The sequence below is a fragment of the Antechinus flavipes genome, chromosome 2, assembly GCF_016432865.1.
Source record: "Antechinus flavipes isolate AdamAnt ecotype Samford, QLD, Australia chromosome 2, AdamAnt_v2, whole genome shotgun sequence".
Taxonomy (NCBI): Eukaryota; Metazoa; Chordata; class Mammalia; order Dasyuromorphia; family Dasyuridae; genus Antechinus; species Antechinus flavipes.
Window position 1 is genome coordinate 270,012,605 of NC_067399.1, and position 14,157 is coordinate 270,026,761.

The 14,157-nt window shown below is 34.4% G+C and overlaps 1 protein-coding gene across 1 annotated transcript in view; it reads left to right on the forward strand.

Annotated features, from left to right (window-relative positions):
• Positions 1–294: 294 nt before the first annotated feature.
• SPRED1 (sprouty related EVH1 domain containing 1) overlaps positions 295–14,157 on the forward strand; it is a 140,622-nt gene continuing 126,759 nt past the window's right edge. The window contains exon 1 of the mRNA XM_051977051.1: positions 295–385. Within this exon, the coding sequence (XP_051833011.1) occupies positions 354–385 (32 nt within the window). The 5' untranslated portion in view covers positions 295–353. The remainder of the gene's footprint in view (positions 386–14,157) is intronic.

Below are 14,157 nucleotides of genomic sequence, written 5' to 3' on the forward strand. Positions count from 1 at the left end.
GGCAGAGCAGCCACTTCTGTCCCCGGAGCGGGTGCGGGCTTAGGCTCAGCGAACAGCGAGCTTGGAGCTCGGCACCCTATACCGATATCGCCGAGATTGTGGCCACCGCCGCCGCCCCCCCGCGGGGCGGCCGGGGTTCCCGGGAGGGGAAGAGGGGGGGACCGCTCCGGAGGAGGTGTCCACCATGGTGAGGTCCCTGACCCGCTCCTCCCGCGCCCCCCCGGCCGCCGCCTCCGGCCCCTCGGTGCTGCCGCCGCCGCCGCTGCTGTTGCCGCTACTGCTCCGCCTCCTGCTGCCGCCGCCGCTGCTGCTGCTACTCCTCCATCTCCAGATCGGATCACGGTGAGGGAAAAATGAGCGAGGAGACGGCGACTTCTGACCACGAGTAAGCGAGCCCCTTCTATCCCCCCCGGTCCCTGGCGCAAGAATGAAAGCAGCTTGCCCACCTGCACGCCTCGAGAGTTTGGGGTTGTGGGGGAGCTTCGTTGGGGAGATTGGATTGGGGGGAGGGGGAGAGGACATTCCCCCACCCCACCCTCATCTCTCCTCTTTGAACTGGTTTCCTTTTGGGGAGAGGGGAGGCTATACTGATTCTGGATGTAAGGGTCCCTCCACCCCCACCCCTCACCCAGAGAATGCATGAGTTGGGATGCTTTAAGAAGTAAGATAGAAGTACATGGAAGGACTTTAGTCTGGTTTTTTCCTCACTCCCCCCTCTAAGCACACCGACACACACATCTAGAACATTCATCCTTTTCCCTTTATAGCTATTTCACATGGAAACTCATGTGTGGGAGCACCATCCTGCAGCAAACTGCTCCAGAATCTTAATTGGATGAGTCAGTGACTAAATACAGATTAAGGTCCCCCCCCCCTTTTTTTTTTCTTTCTTAAGATCCACCTTCAAGGTACTTTTAAAAAGTGGGGGTGGGGAAGAGATGCTGAACAATTTTAGGATGAAGTAAGAGTAAAGGGAAAACAGGAAGGGATCTTATTTGTGTTATTTCGTCTATGTTTTAGATTTGAGATTTTGCAACTCTATCAATGAGATAGACTCCAGGATTATTTTTCTTTGAATGGTATCCCTTCAGGACATTCTTGTCAGCAGACCTAAAAGGAAGCACGAATGGTTTAACAATATTTACACTGCTGAACATGCCGATGATCTCATTCATTAACTTTTCTTTACAAGCTATCGTGGGTTAAGGCTGTACTTATTTGGTCACTTCTGTTTGCCAAAGTAGTATTTTTGACATTTAAATCTTTTAACTACTGATGCTTGGAGATTTGATGATGCATCGAGGAGATAGATTATTATTATTATTGCTAGAGACTGAAAATTCCCTTCGAGATTTTACCATCCTTATTAATTTTTAAAGCACTTTTTGCCTAATTTTTTTAGCTCATTTTTTTGTTTTACTTTCAGAGGGAAGAAATATTAGGGTGGGAAAATTGTCATTAAGACAAATTCCTTTAAATAAAATATGCATTCCTCAGCACAAACCTCTCGGAAAGAGGATTCTCAAGCTCTTAAAAACCTTGAGGCCTGTAAAGCACGAAATAGCTTGAGAAATAGCAAGCAGCAGTCTGGAGATTAAAAAAAAAAAAAAAAAAAAGCTCTTGCTTCTGCTTAGCGGGTATAGAAGGTGGACTGCTGCAGTGTCAGTGCAGCCAAGAAGCAGAAGTCGCCGCCATGTTCTCTTCGTCTCTTTTTGTGAATCGCTCTTATTTGCATAGCAAAATCTTCATTCATAAAAAGTAATTAAACCACCACCACCTTGGACATTCTGAAAGCATTTGTCAAGGGAAGAAGTATGAATTTGTTGGATGTGTGTCTCGAAGAAAATAACCGAATTGAAGAAATAAAGAAAAGTCGAAGTTTTAGGTCAAATTTAAAAACACACACAGGGACACACACCTACATAGATTCACATACAGACACATACAAAAACAGCCACCCCTGTTCACTGCATGTTGACACAGTTATGTGGGAAATATCAGTTCGGGGAGGTGCTGGCATCACGTGATCTACTCCATTCATAAAATACCTGGCTGTCCATTCACAGTGCAGTGCACTGTCTCTCAGCCTTCAGCAGATTAGACCTGTTTTGAGACACTTAAAAGATCTTTTTCAGGGAATGCTTCTGGAGGAAAACCATTGAATTGTCCAATAAGGGTTTTTTTTTTTTGTTTATTTTTGTTTATTATTATTTTTTTTTTATGTTGTATCTTTCCATACGAAGAATTTAGACGAAAATATTGCATTGACTTTTATGGAAGGGGAAAGACTCTTGAATTAACCAAAGCCATATTTTTAGATGAAAAAATAATTTCATTTTTCGCTATAGTTAACAAAAAAGCAAGCATAGAATTTGGATCGACATAAATGTATTTGAAGTAATGAAAATAGGAATTCTTTTTAAGGTTCCTGGGAATAAGTAGAAAGCACAAATTATATTGTATATTAATCATTTGATCACATTAATATTAACAGTTCACATAAGCTAACAAATATTCTCAGTTTAATCTTATTTCACTATTTGAAGCATTTTTAATTAAAAAATTTGACATTTAAAATTGAAATATAAAAGTATTAAGTGTTTAACATTAAATGTTTTGAAAATATTTAAGCCATGTAATGGAATATTTAGAAATTACATCAGATATATTAGATATATTAGTCTTGTTAGAATAATACTTTTGCAAATTTGGCTAGGTCTATAACTAATGAACTATTAATTAGGACTGTGTAATAATACTGATGTTAAATAGGACAGAAACAATACTGTCATTCCATATTAAAATGAGAAAGATGTGCTATATATCCCGATAATAAACTAAGAGATTTTATATTCTGCACTAGAAAAGAATGTATGCTTCAAGTACATTTTCCCCCCTAGACAGTAACATTGATGGCAATGAATAAGTTAATTGTGAAATTCAGTCTTTTAGAATGTATTTTACACTTTAGTAATCTAATTAGAAAGTTGTAAGTTGTCTTTTAGTTAAAAGAGTATATTTAAATGACTGAATGATATAGCATTGTACTCTATGAGTAACCAAGGAAAACGATTCATCATAAAGCCCCCCCCCAAAAAAAAATTATTTAGAATCTTGCTTTTTTGTTTTGTTGTTCTTTAACAACAAAACAAAAACATTGCCTTGAAACACAGATTTCATTGTTTGAGGGAACTTTAATAGGTGTTTAGCCAACAAGGCTAAGGACTTAATTATAATAAGGAAGCTTGCACTTAAGAGTATTTTCCTTTTTGCCTACATCTCAGTTTACCAATATGGGGGGAAAAACCCATCACTGGAAACCATTGAGTTTTCATAGTAAGAATAGTGCTTAGATTGTAGTGAAGGCCTCTAAGGATCTCATTTTGCCATTCTTTCATCAAATATATCCTGCCTCTTCAATTTGGAGTTGTATTTCTAAGAAAGGATTATTATTTTAAAAATTATTAGCTATTGAACATTTACTGTATGTAAGGCATTGTGTTAATAGCAAACCAGATTTAAAATAAAAAGGTTACATTGATAAAATAAGAATGAAAGCTGCATTTGTTATCTTTAGACTGTTTTTATTATAATTACACCTAAAATTCAGCTTTCTTTTTTAATAAATGATAACTAGAAACCTGTAATGGTTTGTGTAAATGAATACTCTTGAATAAAACATGGCAGTTTTTCTGAATAAAGGTTAAGGTTGAGGTATTTGAAGCACTAGGAAAATCTGCCTGCATATAAAATTACAAGTTGATAAATATTAAGTTTAAAGAAATTAATAATATCCAAATAATATCCAAAAGTACAATGTTTTACTAATTCATTTAGCAAATTCCATTTTTATTTCCTGATTAAAATATATTATGGTAATATTTAAATTTTGTCATTAATTATGATATATTTCCCATTTTTGTCAGTTTGGTATTCATATAATAGATTTAAAAAAAAATTAGCTGGAATATTAAGCATAAGATTATCCAGGTACATTATAATCAGGAGCAGCATAGTTTTGCTAGTCATACATTGACTTTGATAAAAGAAATTATATGGAAGTTTTATAATGTGGCATTATTTGTGATTGATTAGAATTATTTCTCAATATAATGCACTTGATAGTCTAATCTAAGTAGCTTGAACTGTGTTTTCTAAAGTAAGCTTTTTACCTGAGGCATTATTGTGCTTAGGCATGAAAATGTCAAATTTGGATTCAGGGATTTTAATTTAGCTCTGCTTTTTAATACCTATATGACCTTATGAAAGTCCCATGATCTCTCTTAAGCCTCAGTTTCCTCATCTCTGTGATGAAAAGATTAGCTTGAAGGGATTGGGCTGAATGAACTTTAAAGTTCCTACCTGTTCTAGATCCCTAATCCCATGTAGAAACATGGGACTCCCCAATAACAACAACCAAAACCTCTACCATTTGTGTATACTTGGTGTATACTTGGTACCCTTGGATGAGGGCAAAAAACGATGAATTGTGCTTTTCTCATAAAGAGCAAAAGATGGAAGAGAACACTCTTCTTGTGGTAAGCCAGACTTTATATAATGAATTGACAATTATGTCTGAAGACTATGCTTTTTTTCCTTAAGCCTCCAAATTACTGATTAGATAGGTAGATAGGTAGATTGAAGGTGGGCAGGAAAATTAGAATTGCTTAATTATTTGGCCTGCTCAGAGAAGAGAGGTTGGTAGGTTTGACAATTTAAAGGCTACCAATTGTTGGTTAAAAAAAAGTCAGAGCCAGGGAAAAGGAACTAATTTCTTAATTCCAATGGTCTATAGCATTGGTAATTTGTTCAGTTTTTAAATTTTGGGATTGTGGAGGGGAATTCTTACACTAGTTTCTAGAGTAATAAAATGTTACATCTAAGTACTACTGTACTGTTCACTGAACCCCAACCCTTTGAGTACACACAGTTTACTGATGGCATGAAAGATACCTATTTGTCCCCTTTACACTTTCTTGATACTTTAACTATTTGATAGGATATAGAGGGGAGGTAATTTGGAAAGGTCAGCACACTTATATTCAAGAGATGTGGGTTCAAATTCTGGATTGGATGTTTCTTAATTCTTATGCTATGGAGGGGCAAGTCATTTTTCTTCATTTCCTCATCTGTAATTTTAGGTAATAGTACTTATTCTACATACTCCAGAAGACCTGTTTTAAGGAAAGCAGTTGGTAAACCTTAAAATACTAGGCTGCTTTCAAATACCAGATATGGTATGATTAATAAGTGGTATAAGGAAAAACAAAATGTATCAACAAATTATTTTAAAGATTATTGATTTTATTAGTTAGCTTATGTGAGAAAACAGTTAATTTTTTGGTAACAAGTTAGTTAATTTAATGCTGGACACTAATAAATTTTAATTGCAATACATTTTAATTGATCCCTTCTTCAATTCATCATCTACACACTTACCCAACAATAGTCTTAAAGTTTAGTCCTGAACAAGTGCTCAAGATATAGCTAGCAGCTAGGTGGCGCAGTGACTAGAGTTCAGACTCTTCAGTCTTCAAGAACTGAATTCAAATGCAGCTTCTGATACTTTTACTAGCTGTGTGAATCTGGGCAAATGAGAATAACAACAGCACCTAACTTGCAGGGCTGTTGGGAGAAACTTGTAAATTGCTTAGATCAGTGCCTGATATATAGTAGGTGTTATATAAATATTTATTCCCTTTCCCTTAAATGTCTCCCAAATGACTTTAGGACAAGGGTTCTTAATGGAAAGTCTGTAGATCCCCAAAGGGGGCCATTTCAAGGACCCATGAACTTAGAGAGGAAAACAGTGACATCTTAATTTTTTACTAACCACTTACTGAGATTTAGTATTTCCTTTACTAAATAACATTATTCTGCAGAATCTATAGATTTCATCAGATTGTCAAGTGGATCCATGACACACAAAAAATTAAGAACCCCTGCTCTAAGGATAAACTAAATTCCTTTATTTGTTATTTAAAGCTCTTGGCCCATCTGGCTTTTTTCCAACCTTATTTCCCAGTATTCTCTTTTACAAAATGGCCTTTTTGCTATTTTTAGTGTACATAATTCTAATCTTTTTTCCCTCTTCTTCTATCCCTTTTATTTTTTGTTTTCCTTATATATGAGCTCCTTAAGCATAGAGACCGTTTCACTTTTCTTTGTATCTCTAGCACAATGCCTGATATAGAGTAGGTTTTAATGAAGATTTGATTGATGGATACTTTTGCTTCTTTAATTGTTCAGGCATTTAGGCAAATTTAAGACAAGCAGAAGTATAGTAATTTGTTTGAAAAATAATTTGAAGTTAAAGAGTCTAAGCTAAGTATGGGAAAATTAAAGTTTATAATTAAAATTTGGGGCTGTGAGACTTATTCTTTTGGACTTAAAAGCATGTGTTGCAGTGTGTGCGTGTGTGTGTGTGTGTGTGTGTGTGTGTGTGTGTGTGTGTGTTTTATATGCTATAAATGGAGAACTATCCAGGATTATGAATATAGTTATTGGCTTGAAAGAAGATGAATAAGAACTGAATAAGTGAGCAGAAAGGCTATTAGTTGTAAATATCAACTTGAGCTTAGAGAAGAATATATTAACTTTAAACTAGTTCCCATACTTCATTTATTGCCATTAAGTAAAACAATCAGAAAAATTATTTTTAACTTTCCTTCAGTCAATTGTTTCTGAATTGTCTGTACAATTCACAATAATCTATCTAATAATAGAGTTGTTAAGCATTTAACTCTTAAGAAATCAAGTATGATGGAGACAAGAATTTTTCTTCTATATTTCACATTAGTACTTTATTGAAAAATATTTTACTCTTAAGTACATGTTACTTAAGATACTGGTATTTTTTTAAAATGATAATTTATATTTATATATTGCTTTAAAATTTTATAAAATATTTTTCACAACAGTCCTGTGAGGATTGATAATGCGAGCATTAACTTTATTTTAAAGGTGAATAAACTGAAACTGAAAATAAATGATTCTTCAATGGAGACAGGGAGGAAGTATTGAAAATGAGATTTGAATCCACGACTTCTAAATTTGAGGTTCCTTCACATATCATTTCTTCAATTAAAATTTAATTAGATGCTTTTTTTGGTATTCCTTGAATTGTTTTCTTTACTTCAAATTATGGGAGCACAAAACTACTGTAGAAGATACCTTATTAAGTGCTAGAAATCCAAATAGAGATTTATTCAAACTTCTCATCCAAGATCATAGGCTAATGATGGACTTAGTCTTAACTAGAGTTGTATTTATTTATTTTAAAGATTTTTTTTTTTTTTTTTACATTTTAAGGTCCAATTTTCCTCCCTCCATTTTCTCACACTCATTGAAAAAGCATTGAATATGCTATGTTATATATGTGAAGTCTTGTAAAACACAGGTTACATTTTAATTTTTTTTTAATGAATTAATTTTATTTAACATTGAATCACTGGCCTGGGAGCTAAATTGAAATAGACTTAATCTAAAAGAAAAGTAATTTTTCTCCATTTCTATTATATGGGATGTTTTTCTTTTGAGTTTCTCAAGCTTTTGTTTCATCTATCATCTCTATTCCTGAGTTAGTCAGAATCACTGTTGAAAATTTTCTTGTGAAGATTTTTTTTTAATTCACAGCAAGCATTTCACATTAAAATATTTAAATATCTTTTCTCCCCTAATTCTTTTCATAAAATCTCAGAGCAGTAGCCACAGAGTGCATCTAGTTCAGTTCATACTTAGACAAGAATCCACTCATCCACAGTCTCTGCCTTATAAATGGTTATAAGGTCATCATTTGAAGACCTTCAATGATAAGGAAAACATTCACTCATGACCCTTTATTTGAATAACCCATTATCTCTAGAGACAGTCTGTTATATTTTTTGGATCCTTCCAGTTTTTAAGTTTTTTTCTCAAATTAAGCTTAAATTTGCTTCCATCAATTATTCTTACTTTTACCAAGCAGAATAAGTCTTAATCCCTGTGGCACTTAAAGCCCTTTAAATACTTGAATACAACTATTATTTCTCTTCCTCCCAAAACTTACTCTACTCTAGGCTGAATATTCCCAGTTCATTCTCCCATGTGGGCATGATCTTGAGGCCTTGGCCAACACTGGTTGGTCTATCACCTTATCCCAAGTCTTCCTAAATATGTCCAGAACTGAACAAAAATGTGGCCTAATTAGAATAGAGCACAACAGAACTATATCACTGCCTTCCTTGGTCTGTTCCTTTAATGCAGCCTATAAATTGCTTGATTTTTTTTTTTTTTTGTCCACATTGTCACTCTTGACTTTTATTGAGTTTGCAGGGTATGAAAACTTTATATTTTTTACACAAATTGCCATCTAACCACCCCTTCCCAAATTTCTTCTTGTGTGACTGATACTTTTTAAACCCCAAGTGTAATATTTTACCCAGAAGACAATTTCACAGTAATCTGGAAAGGTCTGTAAGAACCGAGACAGTGAGGGGAGAAGAATTACAAAAATGTATACAGTAATCATAGCATTGTAAAGACAAATAACTTCAGAAGACAACTCTGTTGGAGGGGTAAAATTTTATTATTTATTTTAAACTTAAATATAAAATAAGAAAAAATTGCCATCTACATAAGAGGATTCAATATAAAATTTTTAATATAAAAATTTCAATATAAAATGTTTTAAAAAAAACCTATATAATAAATATTAAATTTATTATTTCTCCCTCTTTTTCAAAGCTGCTCAACTTTTCTTTCCTTCCTTGTAGGTTTTCTTTTGTTCTCTGCTATACATGTTGTATTTTATATTTTTCACCTTCCCCACTTCCCCATTGCTGCCTTTAAAAGGCTTAAATTTAGCTTGCATATATATACATATACTTAGATATATATATAAACATACACATACACACACATATATACACATTCATATACATATACTACTCATACACATATGTAAGACTGTATTATGCTTATCATTTTTCATATTCCAATTTTTCACAACAATATTCTAATCCAATCTCATTCTATTTGAGTGATTGCATATGAAAGTTTTTCCTCTATTTTTCTGCATTCCTTCTATTTTTGACTGCATGGATTTTATTTATTAAAAAAAAAGTTTAATTTAAAATAATTAAAATTATCCATTTTATTCTTCAACAATGCTCTTACCTTATAATATATTTTAAGGTTAGATACTGCTGAATCTGCTTCCTTTACATCTTTTTTTCCTGGTTTCTTTGACATTGCTAACCTTTTGTTTTTCCACATGAACTTTGTTATTATTTTTCCTAGCTCAGAAAGAGAAGTTTTTAGTGTTTAATTGAGATAACCTTGAATAGTTATGTAAAATTATCATTTAAAAATTATATTGGCTTTACCTATCCATGAACAATATATCTTCATTTATTTAGATCTGATTTTATGTGTATAATAGAGACATAACTATCAATATAGTGGATGGTGATTTCAGGAAAGCCATTTTGAATTATATTGCTTATTTACTGACAAATTATGGACTCGGATGCAGATTAGTACTTGTGTTTTAGATCTGGACAATTTAGAACATTGCCAATGGGGGGGGATTCTTTTGTTTGGCTGTGCATATTTGTTACAAAAGTCTTGTTTTCCTTTTTTTAAATAAGGGATAAATGGGAGGGAGAAAATTGTTTTTTATTAATTTTCTTAAGAATAAAAATATCACCTAAACAACACAGTTAGGAGCATTTGTCAACAAGCAGTTTAAGTTTGATGTAAGGAAAATTTGGATTGTGGAGAAAGCAAAGGGAGTTCCAAAAGAACATCTACTTCTGCTTTATTGACTACACTAAAATCTTTAATTGTGTGGATCACAATAAATTGTGGCAAGTCCTTAAGGAGATGGAAGCCACCAGATCATCTTACTTGTCTCCTGAGAAACCTGTATTCTGGCCAAGAAACAACAAAACCAGACATGTAACAACTGATTGATTTAAGATTGGAAACAGAGTTCAACAAGGCTGTATATTTTCACCTTATTTATTTAATCTTGATGCAGAGTGTCTTGTACAAAATCCCAGAGTGGATGAATCCAAAGGTGGAATCAATGTTGCCAGGTGTATAACCAACAATCTCGGATATACAGATGGTATTCCTTGGATGATAGATAGTGAAGAAGAATTAAGAAGGCTCTTGATAAGGTTAAAAGAGGAGGGTGTAAAAGCTGGCTTGAAGCTTAATATCAAAAAAATTAAGATATTGGCAACTAGTTCTATCACTTGTCAAATGGAGAGAAAAGAAATGGAAGCAGTGTCATATTTTATATTCTTGGGTTCAAAGATCCTTGCAGATGATGACTGCAGCCATGAAATTAAGACATTTGCTCTTTGGAAGTGCTATGGCAATCTGGACAGCATACTTAAAAGCAGAAATACTTGGCCAACAAAGGTCAAAGTCAAAGCAAGGAGATCAATTCAGTGAAAAAAGAAATTAATTCAAACTTTTCACTGAAAGCACAAATACTAAATATGAAGCTTAACTACTTTGGGCACATGATGAGAAGACAGAACTCATTGGAAAAGACCCTGATTTTGGGGAAGATTAAAGGCAAAAGGAAAGGGGAATGACAAAGGGTGAAGTGAATTGATATTGTCATGGACACAATGAACCTGAATTTGTACAGTTTTTGAGAGATAGTAGAAGATAGAAGGGCCTGGCATGCTATGGTCCATGGAGTCTTGAAGCATTGGACACAATTGAATGACTGAACAGCACCAAGGAAAAGCTTCTTTTTCTAACAGATACCCCAAAGTGGAATAGATCCCCTTCAGAAGTAATAGATTTTCCAAATACTGGCCTTCAGGAAAAGGCTCAATAACCATTTGTCTGAGATGACATAAGAGGATATTCCTTTACAGTTATGGATTGAACTAGATGCCCTATAAATCCCTTTCAAATATGAAATTCTTCAGTTCTTTGATTTATACCTATTCAATTTCGTGTCTTTTGATTTGGCTGATGCTCCACAATATATTATCTCTTTGGATCGTGCCTCTGTGATCCAGATTGTTAACTATCTGCCAATTTTAATTTGTCTTACAAACTTGAAAAACACTTATCTGTCCCTTTTTCCATGTCAATTGATAAATATATTAAGTTATACAGGAATAAGCACAGATTTCTTAAAACTCTTCAGGAGAGTCTTCCTTCAAAGATTGATTCATTTTTATGTTTAAGTACCTATTATGTACTAAATTCTGAAAATAAATGAAGACAAAAATAAATCTGCTTTCTAGTTTGAAAAACTGAGTAGTTTCAAATCTCAAAGAAAGAATGAGTCTGTTTTCATGGGAGTAACATGATCAAATAATATTGCCTTAAGTGTAGTGACTAAAGATTTGTGAGGTTTATAGCTTTTTTTTTTTTTTTTTTTTTTTTTGGCAAATATAAATATAAATGAGATCACTTCTTTGCTCTTTCCTAGTGGACTTCATGAAATTAGACTGAGAATTAGATTCAACTCATAGGTTTAAGGTACCCTATCCCAAATTTAGGCTGAACTCACTGAATGGTAGTTAAGATCCTTATAATCATATTACTTTTTAGAAGAGTATTTTAATAATATTTATTCACTGCAGATGATGCATTTGTTCTAATTGATGACATAGTCCTTTCGTTGAGAAATTGTGTATTTTGATAAATAAGGATTGTTATCTGTAAGAAAAAACTGAGTGATATTTAATTGATAAAACTTTAATGAAAAGTGATTTTTAGGGTAGATTTTAAAAAGTTTTGTTAATGTGACAATATTATGCATAAAATATAGTTCTCCATTTTAAGTATTAAAATGGAATGTTTCCCTGTTTAAAGAATTAGATACATTAAAAAGTTTTCATGGTATCTTGAACTAGAGGTTATAACTTAAGTGCAGATTGTACTGGACTCTAGGTGTCAGGAGTTTCTGGTTTCTTGTCGTTCATTTGCTCTGTGACTAAGATATTAGATATCAACTAATTATTAGATATGGACTCAGTTCCTCTGACTATGACTAACTGATTGATTAATTTTGGGGATCAGATTAGATGAGGAGTTGGAAGTCAGTTTGACTTGCAGTTAAAGAGTGTCTTCCTTTTAATATTTATTAATATGGAACACATGTACAGTGAATCCCTAGTCTTTGAAGGAAATATATTTTAGGCTTAAACACCACTTCTTTTCCTACTCATTTCCTACTGCTGAAAGCATTGAGCTATCATTAGGGTGTCCCACTTGGGCTATATAACCTTAGCAACTGACCTGAATCCTTGTTGCTACAGTACTTCCTGTCTGCTTTATCCACCTCAAGGCCAAACTCTTTCCTTCCTGCCGATCCTTTCCTTTCCTTATGACTTGCCAACTCTTCCCTACCATCTTATCTACTTCTGCTTAAGTGCTCTTGAAAGACACTAGTACTGGCTGAATCCTCTACACATTTATATGTGATCTCAACTGGGTTCTCACTGCTTTTCAGAGACCTTTATACTTTTCTCTGATTGACTTTGTATCATGCTTTCCACAGTGGATTTCAGACCTTCTTTCAAGTTGCAAGTTGTCTTTCAACTACCTTCTTTCCTTTTCTCTCAGTCAAGAACCTCTTCTCATTTTAAAGAAGTAGCCCTTCTGGCCAATTCCAGTTTCTCTGTTTGGACTCTAGAACTCATTCCTTCTGGGAGCTTGCCTCTTAATTTAGCAAACTAGCTGAAAGATTTAGCCTTTCTTTATCCACTGACTCCTTCCTATATATGTACAGATATCCCCAGATCTATCCCATCTGTGAAATTCCATCACTTGCCTGCTATCTTTTAAAGCTATCTCAAGCTGTCATTCTCCCTTTCATAGTCAAACTCCTAGGAAAAATCTCACTTTTTGACTCCTTGAAATCTGGCTTCAATTCCTGCTTTTTTAGAAACTGCTATTAGTAATAGCTCCTTCTTAATGAAATCCAGGGGCCTGTTCTTAGTTACCCTTTTGTCTTTTTTTGCAACTTTTGACACTGTTGACCACTTGGTTCTTCTGAATACTTCCCCATACGTCTTATGTTCTTGGCTTTTCTGGTTCTCCTTCTCTTTGATCACTCTTACCTATGTCCCATCTCTCTCCTGAGTTCCAGTCTGCTATCTTCTTCATCTCCACCTGAAGTCCCACAAGCATCTCAAGTTCAACATGTTTAAAACTGTAACTTATCTTTTCCTCTGAATCCCATCTCATTATATTTCCCTGTTTCTCGGGAAGAAATCAGTGTCATCCATTCATCCACATTTGCAACCTCAGCATCTCCTTAATCCCCCACATTTTGTCTGTTCTACCTCCACCACACCTATCCAATTTTCTCTGTCCACTCAGCCATCACACCAGTTGAGATCCTCATCATTTCTTCCTAGTGAAGCTTTCTAATAGGTCCAATTGCTTTCAGCCTCTTCTTTCTTTACCATCCTTCAAATAGCTGCCAGGTTCATATTCCCAAAGAACAGGTCTGATCATCACTTCATTGGGCACACCATTGCCTCTAAGATAAACTAGAATTTCTCTCTTTGGTCTCTAAAATTCTTGCTAGACTGGTTCTAGCCAATATTTTTTACACTTCTTTCATATTCCACATTCAGTCATACTCAACCTAGAGTCTGCTAGGTGGGGAGGTTAGTAGAGTACCAGCCCTGGTCAGGAAGATATCTTCTGGAATTCAAATCTGGCCCCAGACACTTACTGTGTCAGTCACTTTTGTGACCCTGATCAAGTCACTTAACCCTGTTTGCCTCCATTTTCTCATCTGTAAAATGAGCTAGAGAAGGAAATAGCAAATCACACTAGGATCTTTCCGAAGAAAACTCCAAATGGGGTTATGGACATGACTGAAATAACTGAATAACAACTGAACAATATGTCCAATATTCATCTTTTAGAGCCTGAGATAGTCTCCCTTCTCACTTCTGCCTAGTTCCTTTCACAGCTCAGCTCGGTGGGTTCATGGTTGTGAAATATTTAGAATGTCAGAAATTTTTAATTATATTGATAAATTTGTTAAAGATTTCCCTTCTCTTTTCTTATTATTTATCACAAAAAATTTCAGGGATGGCTTGTTAGGGTTGGGGCAGGAGGAACATAGGAAAAATGTAGGCAATTGTAAAAAGTCATCAAAATCCATTAAACAAAAACTCA